Genomic DNA, 23,439 nt, shown 5'->3' with positions numbered 1-23,439 from the left:
TCTATTAAGTATTAACGTATGGGAGTAATAATAATAATATTATTATTTTATTGGTTTGAATAAATGAATGAATGATGGATGGACAATTTTTGGCATGGGGCTGGCCTTCATATCAATTAAATGTGATAGTGATTTGTAGATGAAAAAAGAATGGAGAAAAAAATAATCAGATTTAATAGAATTACTGAATATTGGTTTTAAAAGAATTACGGAATATTGGTTTTAAATAATGTGGTAGCCTGAATACAAGAAAGTCTTCTTTATAAAATATTTTAAGTAAAGATCGGTTCCAACTTCACATTTGACTGGTGACAGTCTCAACTAAAGGTGTCTTTGTTTCTAAGGGTCCGATACTAATGGATAACTAACTCCGTTAGTTTTTTTCTAACGTGGCCATCCTGAATGCCCATTATTAAGATTTTTCAAGTGTTATTCAAACAGTTAAAATCATCTCCATTTTTTTACTCACATGATTATAGACGATAATTCTCTATCAACAGTCATTCTCTCTTAACGATCACTCCAGATCAATTTGGGGTTTTAGGGTTCAGATGAAAATAGCCATTGTACACACTCATTAAATAAACACACATATGCTGTGTAATTTGTGCCATGTCATAAACAAACTAACGGAGTTAGTCGTTTGTTAGTTGTGGACTGTTATAAACAAATACATATTTAGTTGGGACTACAACCAGTCAGGTGTGAAGTTAAGGCTGTTACTTTTCAATATGACATAGTTGGAATTATTTAAAACCAATATTATAGAATTAGTAATTTAGATTATGTGTTGTTGGGGGCGTTAGCAAGTAGTCACATAGGCACGATAACGCCCTGCACACCATGTCGAGGCTTTAAACGGGATGTTACGAAGGATGGGCACCGGCATGCTAACGAGTCATTTCTCCTATTTTTGTGGGCCTTCAAGTATTCCCTTTGCCTGTCTACTTCTCAATTATTTTCTCCACCTCACAAACACCCTCATAACTAGCTAACTAACGTTGCTTAACACACAACGCACAAGTTAAACATGCACCTAGGGCCATAAGATTGTGTTTTATGGGCTAACTAGTATGTACTAGTTAAAGTGTCACGTCAAAACACCATATGATTTTTATTTGTTACATAAGAGGTGATAAGTGTGTAAATGTAGTCCAAGTTAAAGAAAAAGCTAATGGAACAACTCATAAACCGAAAAAAATAGGCGTAAAAACGTTGAACCACACACACCATTAACTTATAAAAGTTAGACTGAAACGTAAACCATAGAAAATAACTAAGTGAAAACAGTAGAGAAGATTATTCAAAGAAGAGTGGATATGTGCTACAAGTTTATATGAATTGATAGATAAATTGTAGACAATGACACAAGGTGTTTGTAGAAATGATTGGGTAATAATTTTTATTTTTGTTTTCTTGTCACTTGGCATTTATTAGTTAAATGACGGATGGACAAATTTTGGCATGACTTAGGCCTTCATACATCGGTTGAATGCGATATGTTTATCTATAATAATCTATAATTACAAACTATTTATGAGAATTCATTATACTTGTGGTTTATTTTATATTAATGTTTTTAGTGGCTATCAAGAACTGTCTATTCATACTTTAAAAAGCTACAACATTTTCACTACAAAATTAGAACGCTCAAGTTTATAGACCAACGTTAAAAAATCTATTAAGTATTTATAAAATTACCAAATATAACAACAACCATACTCAGTAAAATTCCCACCAATAACAAGTCGTCAGCAGAGTCTGGAAAGGGTGGGATGTAGGCAAACCATACCTCCATCCCAAAGGATAGAGAGGTTACTTCAGAGAGACTTCCGGCTCGGAGACCATATGCATGTGACCAAGTAAAATAAACACAAAGTTTACACTAAACCTTTAGACCCAAAAGGGAAAACAGATTCCTATAATAAATAAATAACTAAATAGGTAACAGTAAAATACTTAAAATGATGATAATAAAAATAGATAAATAAAATAATGATATTAGTAATGAATACTACATAGGTGTTACAAGATACTAATTTAAGAATAGTATATTATAGTAATATATCATTTATCCCTCGAAATAATGTAAAAAAAAGCCCCACATGATAGAATTTTAATCAAAAGTCTACATTTCACATAGAAGTCCTTAACCTTAATTCTACGTCTTCAAGAATTTCTATCCTCAACAATGTCCTCGGAGAGGTGCAAATCTAGCAAATCATGCTTAATCGTCTCGACCCAAGTCAATATGGATCGAACATGAGCCGTCGTCTCTCTTCTATTTATAACAAAACTAGTAGGTAGAACCCCCGCGTTGCGGGGGCATATCCCAAAACTCTTAAAAAGAATTAGGAGACAACCAAACAACCATAAATATCTACAACACATGACCATATATTAGTAAAGTACCCTTGGCGTTGCAGCTGGAATTCAGATTACACTATGACATTGATACCATACGGTGTGACCCGTTAAGCAATCGACCCACCCATATTTTACCACCTCTAGAGAATATTGAACATATGTGCAAACTTCAATTTGTGAACCTTTCTAGTTTCTAATTTAATTAGCACCTGACATCATAAACATGAGCACATATTTTGAATTCTTGGGTAACTCTGCTTTCCTAGAGCTAAAAGCTTCTCTTAACGCTTATGTCCAGCTTTCTTCTAACCTTGTTTTCTTCTGAATTCTGCAACCGCAAAACTCAAGTTATAAAAATAACTTGGTACAAAAAACAAATGTAATTAATATCATCCATGAGCCATTGCAGCTAAATATGGTAATTTATGACAATTATGTTTATAGAGAATTCATTGTAACTGAATAATGGTGGGGATTATCTATATTTATAAGGATGTTGACTGCTTCATTTAGGATTAATGGCTTAATGATGTTGAGAATTACAATACAGTCTTGGATTCCTTTACTCTGCTACATACAGTTAAATGGTTGCTCATGGATGGTATTAGGGTTGTCAAGTTCCGACACGACACAAAAACCCAACACGAACATAACACGATATTGACGGGTTTGGGTTTAGTATAAACGGTTTCGGGTCGGTATGGGTTGAATAAACAAAGTTTAAGTTCTTATACATGTTTCATTTGACCAGTTTCACACATTCTTAATAAAGAAACACATGCATATAGGTCTGTTTCATTACATTCGTGTTCTTATTTCATGCATAAAGAAACATCAGATGGGGCAAAAACAAAGGAATGTACATACTAAATTCCAAAGAGGCACAAAAGTTATTGAAACCCAATACTGGGTATACCGGAGCCACACACATCGTCATCGAAGCGGCCCGGAATCCGCTATAGTAACAGCATGCGAAAACGGAAAACCCCTCTCCCTATTTCTCTATTGTTGCGGCTGTTTAAGTCATTGACATGCAGAATCGTGACCGCCAACGACAGTTCCATGTCCCAACACGGATATTGATTTGGCAGTCAAAAATGGTTGGACACTTTCTTTTCATGGTTTCGTTAGAGAGGAAAGTAATAATAACCATTTTTAACACGTTCTCTTGTTCAATCAAATGATGTTTTTCCCTATTAATGCATCATCATCATTATCGTCATCATCGTACTCAGTATATCCCACCAATAGCAATGCTATGGTAGGGTCTGAGGAGGGTAAGATGTAGACAGCCTTACCTCTATCCCATAGGGATAGAGAGGCTGCTTCCGGTGAGACCCCCGGCTTGATAGTAGTTTTGCATCAAGCCTTGGACATAAGGCACATAGCACTCAATCATCGGGACACCGGCTGATTGGTGCATGTGCCCTTGTCTTTCGGCTATCAACGCCACCACATGATGCCTGATTAACCTTCCGCCACTTTTAACGTTATTTTCACGAGATTAGTAAAATAACGTCAAAATTAGTGCAATTTTACTTTTTCCCTATTAATGCAACAATCATATTATTTAACACGTTCTCTTGTTCATCCAAAATAATAATAATATTTTTTTTCTAATCGTACTTCCAAAGTTAAAAGTCATTATTTTTTTTCCATTCGTATGTGTGATTTTATTTATGGTGCATAGACGAACCGAACCGAACGACTGAAATTCGAACCGAGCGAAAACCAAAACGAGCCAAAAGCGAATCGAGCATTTTTTGATCAAACATCGAGCGATTTTTAAGCATCAATTATTTATTTTTCACTCTAAAAATTCTAATAAGAAACAACTTTGAAGACTGCAAATAATATATTTTGTAAACAGATAATAGTTTTTAGACAAACGTGCAATAGTTTGTAGATTTTTAGGAGAAAAAAGTTTAAAGTAAGATATAATGAATATGTAAATAATCTTTTAAGGGGGGCGGGGTGGTCCGTGATGGCCACCCCATCACGCGTTATAGGCAAAGGAACACCGCCGCCACCCCTTTCATCACGAGTGATAAGGGGGTTTGCGTGATGGTGATCACTCGTTTTGTGGGTTAACATGATGGTGAACTCTCTCTCTCTCTCTCTCTATATATACCTCAAATACACTCCTTTCACTCACACAAAAACCTATATATATATATGTATACCAAAACCTATCACACCACCACCACCTCCACTAAATTCCATCACTAGTGATGAAATGTGATGGGATGAGATGACACACCCTCATTGGGTGTTGCAAGTAATGGAAAAACAACCACCCCTAGCCCCCTTAGTATTCTGAAACCTTGAATCGAACTAATGAAACTATAAAATTGATGGAATAGGAAAAAAATTAAAGAGTTTAAAAAATTGTATATTTATATTTCTTGTGTGTTGTCTATATATTTATATATTTGTTCATATATAATTATATATAAAATAAATTAAAAATATTCGAGTCGAACCGAACTGAGCAGACCTTGGCTCGTTTACAAACCGAACCGAGCAGAGCGGCTCGTTTACAAACAAGCGAAAAAATGAGCGAACATTTTCCGAGCGAGCAACGAGCGGTTTGGACGACCATATGCATGTACATAACAATGAAATCATCATACCCATCATCTTTGAATTTGATAATTGAGATCCTATTAGGGGCGTTAACTCTTGACACAATAGACCACGTAACATTGTATTTAGATCGTTAATTATGTAGGGTTACATGAGAACCGAACCGAACCGAACCCAAGACCCGCATTGGCGGGGACCACAACATTTCAGCCCAAAACTACCATTTTGGGTGACCATCAGAAGTGTTAGATGGCAAGTGGTGTTCGTAATTCTAGAACACATCAAAAAACACTTGTATGTTCAATAGAGGCTAGAGGCTAGACCAATGACATACACATAATACTAAGAATGAATACGTACACCTAAGATTAGAAAATGCTAAAAACATCTCTCAAAACCAGTTCGTTTTGGTCGGCTTACATAACAGCTAATTATACTCTCCGCATCAAAATATTATATTGTTTACAATGTCTCTCTTTTCGACGCATCTTGTTAGTGTCACAGTCAACATAACTTTTCAAGCATATGATACTATGGTACATTATGCTCGAATAACATGATGAGTAAAACAATAAAAAGTAGTTTCTAGGTATTTTACTAAAAATGGCGTAGTTTTGAACGTTTTGGACATATGTGATAGCGTCATATTCACTTTTCCCTTATTAGTTACACGGTAATCAGATATTAATCCGCAAATGTTAATGCAACCACAATTCGGATATAAAAGTCAAATGCAATCTGCGTCTTTCAATTCCGAGAGTTTAAGCATTCATTATTTTGAAATATGTAAAAAGGCAAGCACATGGACTTAGAAGAACAATGCACATGGAGTTTAATTAAAATGCTTCCTTAGTAACTGTCTTCACCTGTTTCCGACTTCCGAAAGTAAAAACGTAGGCAGTTCGTCAACACCTGCACATTTACACAAGTAAACAACAAAAATAATAACAATAACAAACTTATGCTAACATATGTCTGGATCGGGCTCAATGTTTGGGCTTAGACCTGAATGAGGTCCAGCCCATAAGAGTACAAATGAATAATAAAGAAATGATTTGGTTACCTGAGACATAGATTCGTTTAAAGCTTGCCCTCCGTAGCTAACATGAAATTTATCTTTGGCAACCAAACCCTGTACCATACAGAAGTAGACGCGTGTGAAATAAAATAAAATTAGCTAAAACAGAAGCGGGTCAAACGGGTCGAAGGTCAACCGCAGTCTACTTTTAAAGCATAAAACAACCTACTAGAATTTTAATTCAAAATTTAATATTATTAATATCTTAACCATAAATGGATTGATAATTTTTACTAAATTTTAAAAATAGGAAAAAAGTTTTGCGGGTCAATCTGATCCGTCCCGACCCGCTTGACCCACCCAATGAAAAGGAGATAGTAACATACTTCAGTATCAATTTCAGCTGATTCAACGGTAAGATTGATATCTGCCATTATCTTAATTATTTCTAAAAGCAATCCAGGTCTATCTTCTGTCTCTATGCACAGCAAGCTAAAGTCAACCAAGATACAATAAGTCAACGCATTAGAAACATATCAAAATAAATTTGAATCAATCTTATAATATACATTTGTTGCTAGCTAACCTCCTTTTAGGCCCGTCATTTTTCACATGTATATGAGTTGGAATATCGACATTAGCCTGCCATTAAAACAAAAACTTCAATTGCCATGATAACACACAGCTTCGGATTTGTTAATAAAATTATACCTTATTGACTGGAGCTTGTATTCCAAAAGCTTCTCCCATTGCAAGTCGTGCGCTAGACTCCTTTAAACCAAAATAAATGTTTATATTAACTAACAAGATAAATATATATAAATAAATAATAACTAATTAATTCATGAAATAGGGCATATGTTGTATATACACATACAGGATGGTACTTCAAGAGGTTGTTTATGATGGTCAATCTGATTCTTTCCAGGAGATCTGGATCTTCAACTTTACGCCCCGTTGATCTATAATATTTACAAATTTGAGCAGAAATTGTTTATGAGGATGAAAATAACTATGAAGTACACTCACAATAGAGTAATGAAAAACTTTGTTTGTGTGCCTGATCCTTCAGTTGTGACAGTTCCTTTTGCTACATCCAAGCCTAGATCTTTCAATGCTTTCATCTGCACCAGTAATATTAGTCAACTTAATGTATCGATAAAAGCTATAATGATTAATCATGTCAAGACATTAATGATTAATGAGTTGGTTGTTAATTACTGTATCAATGAGAGCACCAAGACGGTCACCGAAGCTGAGTTGGACAATAGTTGCAGATGGATCGGAATCTTGATCGATTAAAACAATTGGAGTAGGAATATCAGCATCCTGTTCCTGATAAAAAAAAAATTTGAATGAGATACAGTGTACGACAACAAAAGGTATAGATGATAAAATATTTAAGAATACAAAATCAATCTTATTAAAAGGTATTCACTGAAATTAGTATTGTCAATATGAACATTGAACTGACCAGGGAGCTTATCCCCAATGAGTCCACACCATCAATGGAAGCTTTAGCAATATTCCTGAATAACAGTCCAATTAGTACATAACATTATTCATCAAACATAATACATAACTTAATTAAAACATCTGACTTATCAGCTCTCTTATTGCACTAACAAAATGATAACAATAACTTAGTCTCAAAGATCAAAACTATATCCTATTTCTCCAAATTGAAAAGGGCATATGATAAACAAGGATCTAATGCAGACTGAAACAAACTTAATAGCTGAAATTGAAAAGGGCATATGATAAACAAGGATCAAATGCAGACTGAAACAAACTTAATAGCTGAAAATGAGACAAAACTCAAGCATAGATAATGCATACAGATCCACTACCATTAACAATACTGCAGATCTAGTAGAAACTACCATCAACATACTGTCAGAATTTTATGATCCTGATTAGGTCAAATAGTTTATAAACTTTTCACCTCTTGCACCATGATTTTGTCCATTTATTAACATTTTCTTGCAGAAACCGTCCTACTTCACAGAATAATAAACTAAAATCTAGTTGATTAGCAAGAAATCGTACCTGATTATCAATCAAATACACTACATAAGTGTTATAATCAGTAGATGATCGGAATATCATAATCATATCGATCAGATCTCTGAAGATCAATCAACGAAACAACAAAACAACTTATTTACCTTTTGTATTCATAACTAAACGTACTTGCTAATAAAATCAGACGATCTACTATCATTAACAATGTTCTAGACTACGTTTTCTAGAAGAATGAGTCTGCTCATAAACAGAATTATTGAACAAAAACACAATGTCAAATTTTCACAATCCTGATAATGTCAAATTTTCACAATCCTGATAACGTCAAATAGTTTATAACCGTTTCACCTCCGGCACCTTGATTTTGTATAAATTGTTAACAATTTCCTGCAGAAACCTTTCTACTTCACAAAATAACTGGAAAACCTAGTTGATTAGTGAACAATCGTAACTGAATGCCTGATTATCAGTCAATTACACTACTCGATGACGAAACACCACATCAATCAAAATCACTGAAGAACAATCGACGATACAACGGATTTACGTATCATATTCAAATACTAAACTCACTTGCTAACAAAATTAGACGAATCTGCTTAAAGACAGAATCATCTAACGGAAACACATTGCCAAATTTCATGATCCTGATTAGGCCAAAATAGTCTCACCTCTCGCGCCTTAATTTAGTCTAATGTTTTAACAAATTCTTACAGAAATCGTCCTACTTCACACAAACAATCAGAAAACTTAGTTGACTAGTCAACAACCAATTACACTACATGATCAAAAATTCAAAACATCACATCAATCAAAATCTCAAAAACTCAATCAACAAAACATCATATATATATTCATATTCACCTTTCTAATTCAAATATTAAACTTACCTGCTAACAGAACGAGACGATCTACTCAAAACACATCGTCACAAATTCATGATCCTAATTAGGTCAACCATTTCATAACAATTTCACCTGTCGCACCTTAATTTTGCACAATTTCTTACAGTAAATCGTTCTACTAAAACCTAGTTGACTAGTCAACGATCAATTACACTACGCGTTATGATTTCTAATGCAGTCTATGATCGAAACATCACATCAATCAAAATCACCGAATATCAATCAAAGAAACGATAGTAAACTTACTCGCTAACAAAATGATACGATCTGCTACCATTAACATTGTTCTAGACTTATTAGACTGCTTAAAAACACAGATTAGGTCAAATTATTAACAATTACTTCACAAAATAATCCTAAAACCTAGTTGACTAGTCAACACTGGCACCAGATCATCAATCAATTACACTACATAATTATAATCTAATTCAGTCGATAATCGAAATAGTTTATAATCGTTTTAATTTAGCACTAATTATTAACAATTACGTCACATAATAATCCTAAAACTAAAACCTAGTTGACTAGTCAACACTCACACCAGATCATCAATCAATTACACTACACGCTTCTTCTACAGTTCTAATTCATTCAGTCGATAATCGTAACATCAATCAATAAACGAAACGATGTTAAATATAAAATAATAAGCTCACTTATTAACAAAATATGACGATCCACGTGGACTGAAACAGAACGTTAAGTACGGCGAATACGACTTGTAGGGAGCGAGTTGGATAATAATATTAGAAGACGAATAATCGAATCCGGAGAGTTTGATCGGAGAGTTAACACGGACGGAGGATACGACGGCGGTGGTGGCGGCAGTGGCCATGGAGTGTACGGAGTGGTTGAGTTTCCGGCAATGTGAGTTGTTTGAAATGAAATGAATGCACGGAGTGACGTAAGAGTTCGAATATTGTACACCCTAGGTGGGGCCCATGGTAGGAAGTTAGGACCCACGTCACGTCATGGTGCACTTTGTTGTAGTAAAATATTCACGAGTTTCAATCATTACGAGTTTGTATCTATATATTTAATCACTAGTTTGAGTTTGAGCCCGTGTATTATACGAGGATTTGATGAAATTTTAAAATTTGAATATTAATCAATATACAATCAGCAATACAAGTATCATATATTGTTAATAAAATTATAATTTTTATTAAAATTAATGGAATTACTAAAGAAACACTACGCAAATATTTACTAATAAGAAAAAGTTTCCTTGTACACAACGTTTGTGGTTGTGTTGGTCAATATACCTAGTTTATCAATAATCAAAAATTTTAGTCAATGCCTTCCTGTAAATATTGACAAAACGACGTATAGATGTTCGTGTGAAAACACGAGTTCTTTCAAGTACAAGCTAACCATAAATAATAAAACAAGATTAGGTATTAAATCCTAATCTTAAATATATATATATATATATAAACGAAACCTCCTTAAATTCTCTTAAGCCATCAGATTGCTTTATTTATAAATGAAGGTTTCTCATGCATTTAAATCGAATTCACGGGTATGGGACTCACCAACCCAAATAACCTCTTAAACGGTTTATAAAATCTCATTATATTAAAAATTAATCTCATCAAATATTTGATATGAAAATCCTATAAAATAGGGATATACTAAAAATTAGTATCCGTTTTTAAAGATATTATTTATAATTAAGAAACAATTTCATAGTAAAAAAAATGAGTCATGGGTCTCACTAAACCCATATAGCTTTTAAACCCGGTTATAACATCTCATTTATTTGTGAAACCCTTTTATCATCAAATCCTAAGTATATTAATAACTTTTTTACAATAAATAAAATTAAAATCCAAAAAAATATATTAAATATTAGAAACGAATAATATAAAACAACTCCGTATAACACGGAATAAAAGCTAGTTATATATATATATTATATATATATACACGATAACTAAGAAAAGAACTTATTGATTATAGCTTTCTAAAATAAACCAAAAGAATAAATTTAAATTATTAGTATGTCGATAAACAAATTCATGAGAATGCAGTCAATGTATATAATGAAACTTTTTAAGGAAGAAAGCATTTTAATTGACTTTTATTTTATATACCTGAAAATCCTAAAATAATAATAATAAAGCAATATTCTGACCACTTCAGTCCCATTTAGCATGTTCTTTTTCTATAGCTAATTTGTTTTATTTTATTACTTAAGGATAAGCATGACGTTAAAATATAAAAAGAAAAATAAATAAACATTAACACACTTGCTTTATATATACATAAGAATAAGGCTATTTTGGGTTAATAACAAAATGGGTTTAAAAATGTAGAGATGGTTGAAAGAGTGACAAGTGGCACAAAGTGGTATTCTTTTATTAGAGTAGTAGATGTCACAATTTGTTTTTATAATTGTCACTTTCTTATGTGTTAGCTAATCGGTCCTTTTAAATTTGAAGAACCTCGTTGTTTCTTTTGGCCAGACAATGTTGTTTTAGCTAAAGGTTATATTGGTTTTTAGAGTTTGGTTTGGGCGTTCCTTCGGGAAACTATACTGTCGTCTGTCACTTGACAGTCGTTGTGCCGCCATAAGAGCAAAACTTTCTAGTGTAACACATTGTGGGATGGAAACCCGGGTGGGCGCGGGAACCGAATTAACAACCTTGTAAGGTTTAGCTCAAATCATTCATTACTAATATTCATACAACTTGACACAACTTGGGATCGAACTTGGACCCAAGCCTACCTACCACTAGGCCACAATTAAGGGATGTTATATAAATATTTAATCATGCCACAACTGTATTTCGTTTGTTTTATAAACCGTTAAAAGGTTATAAATATAATATAACATATTATTTTCTTACAGCCAACAAATCTTTCAAATGAGCTACGTGCTAAATTCAACATATTGGGGGTATACTCGTCTTTTGATACGGGAAAAACCCTCACCTAAGGCCAACGTTCGTAAACACTCGCCCGAAGCATGACAGTGCGGTGAGATAAAACTCGGTCAGTTCAAGATTCAACTAGTGAACGCCACCTACTCGCCTAATCTCTTATCATCACGCCGGCGCTGCTGAAACTAAGTGCTAGAGACATAAATCGAACTTGAATCATATAAAACACCAAATTTCTCCCTTATCACTCCACCACCATCTCATTGTTGATATAACTTATCATTGACATGTATTTTAAATATACACTAATGAAATTCGTAAGTGGTTGGTGGATTTCATTCAATGTTTCTCTTTCATCTTATGAAATTATGAGAAGAATAGCATTAAATGCGTTACATGATCATTTTAGAGTATTTGGTTCTACCTAGAGCATTCTCAATCCGTTCTCTAAAATAATGTGATGGAGATTTGTAAATTATATGGTATGGTTACGAGTGCTAGTAAGTAGAGCAGAGGGAAAATGTTATATGGAAAAGTTAAATTTGAGAATTCACTGTACATACCGTATAATTTTTTAATACTTTTTGAAAGTGGCTGTGAGTAGAAGAGAGAGAAAATATAATGATAAATGTATAAAATGTATTATTTAATTAAACATGAAAGAGAAAATATAGTTATTTTTATTGTAATTATATGATACATATGAATATACGGTAGGGAATGCTCTTAGTCCTTATGATGGTTTTGAAAATCAATAATTTTCTCTGTAACCAACATTTCTTTACCAAGACATGTACTGCTACGTGAAGCTTTTGTCACCGATGTTTCTTTGTATGAACAATAAATTAACGTTTAAAACGATTGACAATGAAATTTGGATGGCATTCGTCTTATAAGACCATCTATAATTAGGGCTCACATACCTCCTCTATTCTTCACATCATCTAGTTTCCCCCTCACCACTCCCTCTCATAGTTTCTTCATCCTCCCCACCGACGATCGGTGGAGAGGTACTTTCACTTCCAAAACTAGCATCATGTTTAGACCTCCGATGCCACCTAAGCACCAACTAGGCAACATACTTCTCCACATACCTCCATTGCAGATGTTCTAACACTCGACCTTTAACCAATTCTCTTCACATGTGACCAAATCTTTGTAAAACACTAATAAGCGTTGTTAGGTATCTCGACAAGAACCAAAATATAATGAAACCAGAAGCGAATGGACCATTTTGTTTGTGTTCACGCATTGCGTCACATAGTACACTATTTTTGCTGAACCAAAACTCGAAACATGATCACATCAAATCGAAGAAAAGATCAGGGACAGGACTTGACGGTTTCGACTACATTTACCACCCAAAAGTTTGGCTAAAATAGTGTTTCGCTAACTATTACCAAAATAACCCCTAAACACAGTATTAGTAGCTAGATGGATAATATGTACAACAAATGATTAAACCCCTAAAGATGCAAACCCCTTCAAAACATCACTCGTAGTCATGCAAAACATATAAATACAACCCGAAAACCCGACGATGAAGGCATGTTTGTAATTAACTAATTATCCAAGTCTCGGATTATATCATGATGAAATTGGTTCATACGGGTACGATAACCACGGGTGTTTTAAAGCTTCTGTGGCTGATGGGCGTTTTTTTGGATTTATTTCAAGCAAATGAGAGACGAAATCTACAAATCCTTCATCACCCATTGGTAACCGATGCCTTAAGGATGTTTTCTTCGGGATTAAGTACTCCAATCTGTTTGTATCCTGAAGAAAAACGAAACATGCGATTTAATTACCATGGGTATAAAAGGGAATTAATATATACCAACAGAGAAAACAAGGCGGCACTTTTAGGGGTGTAAACGAGTCGAACCCGAGCTAGGCTCATTTTAATTACGAGAGCAAGAGCTCTAGTTCCAAAACCTCGAGTTCGGCTTGTGAGTAGGTTTTCTAGCTCAGGCTCTACTCGTTTACTGTTTATTAACTTATATACATTTATAATGATCTTTTACATATAATTATAACTATAAAATTATATACAACACATTACACATATTTTTTAGTTATTTTTTATCAGAACTTAACAAATAATAATTATCATTATAATATATATATATATATATATATATATATTTCAAATTTTAAATAAAAATTATATGAATGATAGGCTCACGAGCTAGCTCAAGCTCGGTAAGTAAAGCTTAGGCTTGGACTAATATATTAAACAAGCTTATTTTTTAGGTTCGAGCTTGGGCTCGTATAAGCTCAGTTCAAATTAAGCAGAGTTTAAACGAGACAATCTTGAGTAGCTCATGAGCGACTTGGCTCGTTTACACTATTAGCATTTTGTACCCGTCTGCTTATCAACCGGTCGCTCTGGTTTGGTTTGGTTTTATCTCAAGCAGATCAAAGAAAATAACTTAGGCGTTTGTATGGGACGGAAATCATGAAAGTTTTCCATAGTCTATACTAATGCATAAACCTATTGACTCATTATTATTCTAACTGTAAAAGATTTTGATTATTATTGTAATAATATTGTATTTGCAAGCATATTTAACAACTAGTTATTATGAAAAAAAAAGTATGGTGTGTACCTGATTGCGCTCGTAGAGCATGTGATTTTTAGAAAAATACTTGTACGTGTATCGTCCTTTGGCAAGCATATCTTGACCAATAGGGCTAATAATTCCAATCACCCGAGCAAGCAAAGTAGCTGGAGAATCATTCTGAAAGAGAACCTACAACACAAGAAACTTTTAATTCCATGTTACACATCTCAAACTCGTCGAAACTTTTATTATAAGAATACAGTTCTTATAATTATATTACATATAACTCACATTTCCAGTACAGAGTTCAGCCAAGATGCAACCAAGGGACCAAACATCAATCTTTTTATCATATGGAAGCCCTAAAATAACCTCCGGTGCACGATACGATCTAGATTGAACATAAGAGCAAAGATGATCGGTTTCAAAACAGCTACTTCCAAGATCAATCACTTTAATTTCACATCTACTGTAGCTTTTCACCAAAATGTTTTCGGGCTTTAGATCACAATGTATAAGCCCGAGACCGTGTAAAAACTCGAGTGCTTCTAAACATTGGATAGTTATTGACTGCAGCATAAATAATTGAATAGAATGAAATGTAAATGTTTTTAATTATTTTCTTTCTGAAATTGGCAGCTTTAATAAATAGGTTAAAGTTTAAACATACCTGTAACCTTGACATTGTGAAATAAACCTCTCCTCCGGATTCTCTATTGACCTTATGAAATTCATATAAGTTGGCTTTGAGAAGTTCACAAACAATTAATAAATGCTCCTGAGAATATAAAAACAATGATAATATTATATGCGAGTTAACACACAAACGCAAATCAAACAATGATCTGAACATGAAATAAGAAACACATGAAGCAAAAAATTCTAGTAATGGGAAGTAAACAGAAACAGTTCTTTTGGATAAAAACATATTAATTATCATGATGCATCATAAAATCTTGATGATCAGACATATAAGAGAAACAATATTTGTCTTTTGAGTTCTAAACATAGCCAGCTGAAAAATGTGATAGATTTCCAAAAAAGAATTACTTACTCGGTAATAAAAGTAATCATAGAGTCTGAGAAGATGATATTTATCACCAGGATCATGTTTGTTGATGAATTTTAGAAGTTTGATCTCATCAAGGCTCTGATCAAAAAAATCTTTATTATTTTTAATGATTTTCACGCAGACATCCATGCCGGTGTGAAGGTCATGCGCTTGAATAGCTTTGCTGAATGCAGCAGACCCAAGATACTCGGTAACTTGATAGCGACCACCGATCACAGAGTTCAAAACAACATTGAAATTTTTCTCCTCCTCAAAACCAGTTCTGAGAAACAGGTGAATAAGAAAAACAATATTAACCAGTTTAACATATAACAGTAGATATAACAGATAAATAATTGAATATATACATCCATATCATTTTTAGCAATTATTCTATTGGTCTATTGGTCAATTTTCGGTTTGAAACATATAAAAACTAAATATAAAAATTGGGTTTAGATTCAAACCACAGTCAGAACCAAAACCAACTTCAAATATTCAAATTCTGTTTGGTTTTTTGGACTGCAAAATCCAAAAAAGTTGATATATAATATTATCTGTTTGAGGTTTAATAGAGTATCTATATATAGAAAATAATATTACACTTGAATACCTTCAAGATATGATACATATATAAGTTAGATTTGGAGATTTCGTGTTGAAACAGTGTACTTTGGGGTCACAAATGAGTAGAAGGAATGGATTAATGGTATGTGCTTGAAGATTGAATGCAACAAGATATAGATAAAAGTAGGGGTGGCAAATGTGACCCATTGGGTTGAATGAGTTGTATTAAAATGTATATAATGGGTCAGAATGAGTCAAACTAAAAAAAGAAAATGATTGAAACGGGTTGACATTTCTCGAGTGTTTTTTTTTATGTAACGAGAAAAACGGAGGAAACTTTTTAGTACTTTTTTATTTACTTTTTGATTTATATTGCGTGTTATGATTTTTTAATTAATTTTTTTAAATTTTTTAATGAAGAGTTTTTGAAATGGGTCAAAATGGGTTGAGATTTCAAAAACCTCTTATTAAAAAATTAAAAAAAATAATTAAAAAATCATAATCAAAATATAAATCAAAAACTAAATAAGTAAAAGTACTAAAAAGTTCCCTCCATTTTTCTGGTTCCATAAAAAAAATCGAGAAATGTCAACCCGTTTCAATCATTTTCTTTTTTTAGTTTGACCCATTCTAACCCATTATATACATTTTAATACAACCCATTCAACCCAATGGGTCGCATTTGTCACCCCTAGATAAAAGACAATATATTTAGCATATAATTATCAGAACTACAGCCACACCTGTTTTTTCTGTGCAAGATTTTTAGATCAAAGGTTTCATATTCCTCCTCTTGAGCTTTTATCTGGTTCACTTGCTCTCGAACCGCAGCAGCCTCTTCATCCTCTAGTGAACCCCTTGGCTCATCTTCTCGTGAACCGCCGACTTTCTGGTCCACCTGAAGAGCCCAGTCAGCATAACCATAATTTGACAGAGTGGACGGGCTGGAATCTGCTGTATGTAAACCATACCCATCATCTTCATCTCTTGAACTTTTAACAGGTGATGACGAGCTACTGCTTTTTCGTCTCCATAGAGGGTTAAAATCGTCATTTTGCTTACTTACAGTTTTTGTCAAATTACTTGCGGGTTTGTTAGCTTTGACTTTCATGTTTCGGTCAACATATTTCTTCTCAGAATCACGTGACGAAACACCATCCAACTCCCTCTCACTACCAAAATCTGCCATGTCACTGTTGATCCCCACGCCAATCGACCGAACCGAAACTCGTTGTTCATCATCTACACAAAGGTCATCCGAATGGCACTCGGGTCCAGCATATTGACCGATCCTATCACCTGACCGAGTGACCGGACCCACCTTTTTTGAATGAAAATATTGGTCATTGGATATATAAGAATTTTCTTCTGCAAACAAGAGATCATCATCATCGTTTTTTGGTGGGATTTTTACTTGCGGGTCGGTTTTCTTTTCATCATCACTTGGGTAATCAATTTCATGAGCTAAAAACCAGGTTTCATCTTCAATAGGTTGTCTCATATACCCAGCGTCATCGTCGTCGTCATATTCATCAGAATCCCAGTAATCATTTGGGTAATCAAAAGATTCACTCAAACCATCACCAATTGTTGCAAAACCAGATACTAAATCAGAAGTGTCCTCAGTTATTCCTTGACTTACAGAGAACCAATTGCCTCCTGCCAGCCTTTTTCCACCTAAATCATAAATATCTACATTAAACTTTTCATCAACTTAAATGTTCAGTAAACAGTTCGTGAACCGTTCGGCAGGAATTTCATCTAAGTTTGTTTAATTAATGAACATACATGAACAAAAAAAATTTGTACGTTCAGTTAAGCAAACGGACATGACACATTTCTCGTTCAGTTCTTTATGTTCGTTCCTTGGCATTCATTAATGTTCATTAGTTTACGCTTGTTTAAGTTCATTCGTTTACGTTGGCTGGTATATTCATTTAGAAAATTTTGGGGGCTGACTTAGTCTAGCTTTAATTACTTTTGAGACTCAACGTGATAGAACCCGGAAATTATAAGATGAGATTGATAGGTTAATCCAATTCGAGAAGGATTAGGTCTCCGATTTAGCCGATTCGAGATGGCGATTCTCCAAATACAAGGTTAATAAACCCTAATATTTTTATAACATAAACATGGATATCTATAAACTAAAACAAGAACATATAAATAGACCTAATTGGGATAATAATTGCAACATTTATTTCCCTAAACTTTTCCTCTTCATCTTCCAACTACCCTTTTTCTCATTAACTACATTGACCCATTTGATTTAGCCTCTTGACCCACCCATATCGAGCTGGGTATGTATAACAACGCATTTGTTCCTAACATTCTTTTAACTGGTTTTAGCACAGTTATGTCTGTTCATCTATGCCCAGTTATGTTATGTTCGTTCGTTAACCATTTGTTTATACGCTTAAAGAACGAATATAAACATGCTCATTTTCTTAACGAACGAACATGAACAAAAAAACCCTGTTCGTTTAATTGCTCATGTTCAATTGTTTCTTCGGTTAAAGTTAAATTGAACTAACACGGACATGCTCCGTCTTTGTTCGTTCGGTTCGTTTACAAGCCTAACTATGTGTACAAAAAATATATATAAATGAAACAAACCAATGTATATTGTGAATACAACTAACCTGAAGAGCTTATTTCTTGACCAATAGGAACATCAAGAAACGATCCAATAAGATAACTACTGTCGACACTAACGGTCTTTGACCCGGGCCCGCCACGTTGATACTTTTCTTCCCAAGTTATACTTGATAACTTTTCATCTGATTTGAGTTTAACAGGTGGCAATCTAGGTAACTCTTCCGCATGCTTTAGGACCCGACTTGCAGTATCAGCTAATTCAGATGGATGAATCTTTGCTTGAGAAGAAACTTGACTCTCTTTCACATCATTTTGGTAAAGATCAACAGACCCGTTACTGGAACTAAAATTTCTTGAATAAAAATCAAGCACAGTTTCATCTGAAATACTAGACGACCTATAGATTTTATCTTTCGGTCCACTTCTTGCAGTCCCATATTCCATTACTTTCACAATAAAATCTTCGTTAGACGCTTCATCACTTCTTTGAGAAACTTTTCCTTGTTCGAGCTTAAGATTTTGCATAAACGCATTTATATCGTTTAGGTTACCGATCTCATTGCGTAATGCAGCTTCAGCTTTGTCAAAGTTGTTACTCTTCAGAAATTCAAGTATTACACCAACCGAACTTGAATCTGTCATATCTGAAGTTCTGAACTGCTATGAATACACAAGAAAAACCTAATAATATTATTATCAAACTCAAAAGCTTCTCCTGAAAACAAACATAACTTGACAATACAGGATATAGCAACTCTATGACTCAAACCGGTGTATATGAGCCGAGCTGATCCCGAGCCCGAGCTCGACTAGGCTCAAGCTCGGCTTGTGAGTTGCTTTTTCAAGCTCAGCCTCGGCTCGCTTGGTTTTAAAAAGCGAGAGGCAAAGAAAAGCGACACCCGACCCATAATGTAGCTATATTTAAGCATAAAATATTATTTAATATATAAACTACCTACACATACAACCTAAAAAACATTTAGATATTTAAAAACCACTTGCGTAAAAAAGGCGAGCACCTCAACTTTGCCTTAGGTTGTTTTTTTCCTAAAAAGCTTGCCACGGGCTCGCCTTTTAAACATTGTTCGCCCTGACTAGCCTAAAGCGAAGAGGCCCTCGCCTTGGCTTGCTTCAGACGCGCTTTTTTAAACCAAGTCGGCTCGTTTATTATTTATTAATTAATTAATATACGCTTTAGTTATTAATTTATTATTATATATTTTGAGAAAAACCTTAAACGGGACTAAGCTCAGCTCAAGCTCGTGCACTACCTTAAACGAGCCAAAGCTCGGTACAAGATCTGACTCGTAGTATAAAATTAATACATAGAAGTCCAAAAAAGGTAACACTTAAAAACACACAAGGCTAGTTAAGGCTTAACGAACCCTAGAATAGCTTCACATACAAGGCTCAAGCTCAGGCTCGATAACTAAACGAGCTTTATATAAGGCTCAGGCTCGATGACCCTAGACGATCTTCACATAAAAGGCTCAAGCTCAGGCTCGATAACTAAATGAGCTTTATATAAGGCTCAGGCTCGACTTAAGTTTGAAAGAGTTCAGCTCGTTTCGAGCTTTTCATCGATCTAAGCTCGTGTAGCTCTCACATCGAATCGATAAACGAGGCGCAACTCCTTTTTATGAGCCTCGAAAGTAACTTGACAAATTACGAAAACAATAACTCCACTGTCAAAACCTACAATTATTAACATTATTAATATTCATATTATTATTATTATTATTATTATAACAAAGTTATAATGAGTTAATGTAACACGAACGAACAGTAGAGAAATAGAATAATAATAATAATAATAATAATAAATAAATTATAGCTATACCTAAATCCGCGTATATGACATGAACCGGAGTGTAGGTTCACCGTACAGATCTTATTATTAACCGTCGATAATATCGAGATTTGGACGTATTTGAAACTGTAACCGTTGATTGAAACAAGAGAATGAAAATGAATAATAATAAGTACGAGTATGATGACGTCAGTGATTGGCAATGGCGGAAGCAAGATGAGCAAAGCTGAGCTGGACTGAGGTTTAAAGCAAGAAGGAATATTATTTCGTTTTGTATCCTTTGGGTTTGTACATAGTGTCATTTGAACCCCCACGAAGTTTTGTTTTGTAACGTTAGGTTTTTCGAATAAGCCAGTATTGTTTGTTTTGTCTACGAAAATCTTACAAACTTTAACTATGAAGTTCTTCTCTCATTTACAATTAGGGATGAACATTTTGTCCCAAATACATATACTCTACTTGTACACGTACCCATTTAGCCTATTCGGTACGAGTATTGGTACTCATTTTTGTTGAATTTTGGTGCAGGTACGAGTACGTTTGGTATTTTGTACCTGTTTTGAATTATATAGGGGTTTAATTGTAATTCTTCATATTTAATATGTAAAATATATTCTTCAACCATGTTATTATTGAACAAGTACCAAATGTTTCTTCAATATTAAATAATATAACATCCGAGACTTGAACCAGCAAACAAATCACTTAAAGTTAGCGACCGAGTTAGGGTTTTTCAATACTATTTTATCATTAAATTGGCCACTAATTCTATACTTTTACTAATTTGGTACCCGTCACGTACCCGTGCAAGTACCGATACCCTTACTAATTCAGGTTGTTTGTTAGTCGTACTCGTACCGGTTTCAAGATCGTCGAAGATTTGGAAATAAAAAAGCAAAGTGGTACAAAAACGCGTACCGTACCGAAATACCCGTACATGTACTCGTACCATACCGAAAACTTTGGTACGAGTATTGGTAAATGTATTCATTGATTTTTGGTACGGGTACAATCAGGTACGGGTACAAATACATGTACTACCCCAAGCTCATCCATATTCACAACTAAGGTGGTGTTTATTTTCTACTCTATAATTAAATTATAAAAATCCCACTTTTCAAAATTATCTCATAACTCTTTCGCATCACATACACCATTTTTATCTTTATCTTACTCACAAACACTTATTTTGTTATATTTATCGTTTTTAACTTTTTATACACTCGCAATAATTCCATTGCGGATGGGATGTAATGGGTTTTTAAAGGTTAGAGATAGGGAGAAGCCGATGGATGGAACGTGAATGCTTTAACGTAATCAAAACATATTGATTGTGTTTCAGACGATACATTTTTTATCACTACTGGCCATGGCAAAACATAATGTTATGGTACGGGTATAGGTCTTGTCGTTATAAAAAACGTAATTTAAGAGTAAAGTTATAGGGTGTGGGTTGTTCAAATTTTTTTTTTGGAAAAAAAGTAAATCTTTTAAACAACGTATAATTAGTTTGTAATATTGCTTCTCTTATTTGGTGCAATTAGTTTGTTACTAGTGGAAATGCATATTTATATGGGCTCTAAACTTAGGTGCACCAGAAAATAGAAGAGTGTTTGTGTGGAAAGTAGAGGGCTGGAAATGTAAACTATTTATTCTATAGCACACTATAAAAAGAAACATTCTATATTGAAACTAACTTAAAATTTCAAAGTACACTCAAATCATAGATGCTTTCTTTTTATTCACATTTTTGTTAAAAGTAACTTTTAGTTTTACTTTTTCTTTTAATATTAATATAGATTAATATGATTTCCATACACTGCTTATAATATCTTTTTTTTAATCTAAGTGTTCATACGATTTTTTATATAGATATGTTTATATCCTAAACAATATATTGTAATGGAAACATCTTGTATCAGATACAATCCATGTTGTAATAAAACTTATATCTTAACTTAGCTTAAACGCTTATAATTTTATACAAACAGGAAAACAAATATGCGTATACTCATACAAATTATATAAAACATTTTAAAACTTACAATATACAATTTATCTACAAATAGTAAAAAAAATGGTTAAAATTATACTTATACTTTAAGTTTATTAATAATAATGAATTTTAAATAGTCAACATCAATTTAAAAGAAAAAAACAATATCCAAGTTTAAAAATGTAAAACTATAAAGTGATGGAGACTTACAAGGCCGGTCCCCGGAGTAGGATAATTGTGGGCCTCACAATCCCTGCAACTCTTCTAACTTGTCATTTCACACTCCTAAATTTTTAGATATTTTATTTTTGGCCCCCACATGTAGCCCTGTGTCATATATTTCAAATTTGTTACACACAGGTCCAAACTATTCCGGCATTATTACTAAATTTAATAAGTCAGAGATATATATAAAGTGGTCATATTATATTGTGATCAAAATCGGTTTAGTGGGATGTTCTTGCTATTATACTACTATATATTAATTTGCAACATGTTTTCACTGTTCTGTGCATTAAGTGTTATACATCTTGCTGTTAATGTAGTGAATCATGTACTAAAAGTTGTACTTTTTTCTCACATTTGTTGGTTACACGTATCAACCTTTCCACGTGTCCCAGTGAGTCACTTTCAACTTTTTGTTACTGATTTATCTTTACATGAAGATCTTACCATCAAACCTTTACACTCTAACATACTCACAGATCGATGGAACCGGCGTTGTCCTTGATGAATCGGTGGTTTTCCTGTGACGATTCAGATGGCGGTGGAGAGGTGTTCAACAGGTTTACAAAGCCACATCCGAACCATATTCAAATATCACCAAAAAGGTCATATGTCGTTGTCAAATCGTTTGAAGTCAGCAGCAATGACGATGATTAAGGTATTTTCTTTTCCACAAAGCTAGGTATAATCAGAAATGCTAAATAAAGAAGATGAATACTGACTATGGGCTGGACTAATTGATGATATGCAGTTTTTAGTCAATCTATTTTGAGGTATATAAACTTCCGTAAATTTGTGAAATCTGATTTTCACTTTTAGGGGAGACTAATAAGTGATAATAT

General features: G+C 33.7%; 2 protein-coding genes across 4 annotated transcripts; both read right to left on the bottom strand.

Moving 5' to 3' along the window:
* Positions 1 to 5,674: 5,674 nt before the first annotated feature.
* LOC143557463 (ACT domain-containing protein ACR12-like) lies at positions 5,675 to 9,808 on the bottom strand. The gene is made up of 10 exons (XM_077046528.1): positions 9,558 to 9,808; positions 7,446 to 7,500; positions 7,193 to 7,300; positions 7,001 to 7,095; positions 6,849 to 6,933; positions 6,683 to 6,742; positions 6,558 to 6,613; positions 6,358 to 6,463; positions 6,017 to 6,085; positions 5,675 to 5,865 (listed from the first exon to the last, which is right to left on the bottom strand). The coding sequence occupies exons 1-10, from the start codon at positions 9,734 to 9,736 to the stop codon at positions 5,803 to 5,805; spliced, it is 876 nt and encodes a 291-aa protein (XP_076902643.1). The 5' UTR covers positions 9,737 to 9,808; the 3' UTR covers positions 5,675 to 5,802.
* Positions 9,809 to 12,792: 2,984 nt separating this feature from the next.
* LOC143557489 (uncharacterized) lies at positions 12,793 to 20,620 on the bottom strand. Of its 3 annotated transcripts, none has more exons than XM_077046547.1 (8): positions 20,407 to 20,620; positions 18,611 to 19,226; positions 16,712 to 17,645; positions 15,405 to 15,684; positions 15,021 to 15,128; positions 14,642 to 14,920; positions 14,396 to 14,539; positions 12,793 to 13,562 (listed from the first exon to the last, which is right to left on the bottom strand). In XM_077046547.1, exons 2-8 carry the CDS (start codon positions 19,206 to 19,208, stop codon positions 13,374 to 13,376), a joined length of 2,532 nt encoding a protein of 843 aa, XP_076902662.1. In that variant the 5' UTR covers positions 19,209 to 19,226; positions 20,407 to 20,620; the 3' UTR covers positions 12,793 to 13,373. The 3 variants fall into 3 exon arrangements, with proteins under 3 accessions (XP_076902662.1, XP_076902664.1, XP_076902663.1); XM_077046549.1 differs by having other exon boundaries at positions 18,611 to 19,223; XM_077046548.1 differs by lacking the exon at positions 20,407 to 20,620 and having other exon boundaries at positions 18,611 to 19,327.
* Between the last annotated feature and the right edge of the window lie 2,819 nt (positions 20,621 to 23,439).

The sequence above is a fragment of the Bidens hawaiensis genome, unplaced genomic scaffold, assembly GCF_021521415.1.
Source record: "Bidens hawaiensis isolate Kalapana, Puna unplaced genomic scaffold, B.hawaiensis_p1.1 tig00018977_1, whole genome shotgun sequence".
Lineage (NCBI taxonomy): Eukaryota > Viridiplantae > Streptophyta > Magnoliopsida > Asterales > Asteraceae > Bidens > Bidens hawaiensis.
Note: the sequence above shows the minus strand (reverse complement) of the source record. Positions and strands in the feature narration are given on the sequence as shown.

Excerpts from the sequence above, each read along its gene's own strand:
- LOC143557463 (XM_077046528.1), bottom strand. The coding sequence starts at position 9,736 with ATGGCCACTGCCGCCACCACCGCCGTCGTATCCTCCGTCCGTGTTAAC. Across the intron at positions 6,464-6,557 it reads AATGACGGGCCTAAAAGGAG|CTTGCTGTGCATAGAGACAG; the intron begins GTTAGCTAGCAA and ends GGTTGACTTTAG. Across the intron at positions 6,086-6,357 it reads CAGCTGAAATTGATACTGAA|GGTTTGGTTGCCAAAGATAA; the intron begins GTATGTTACTAT and ends TGTATGGTACAG.
- LOC143557489 (XM_077046547.1), bottom strand. The coding sequence starts at position 19,208 with ATGACAGATTCAAGTTCGGTTGGTGTAATACTTGAATTTCTGAAGAGT. Across the intron at positions 15,685-16,711 it reads ATCTTGCACAGAAAAAACAG|AACTGGTTTTGAGGAGGAGA; the intron begins GTGTGGCTGTAG and ends CCTGTTTCTCAG. Across the intron at positions 13,563-14,395 it reads TGCTCTACGAGCGCAATCAG|GATACAAACAGATTGGAGTA; the intron begins GTACACACCATA and ends GTTTTTCTTCAG.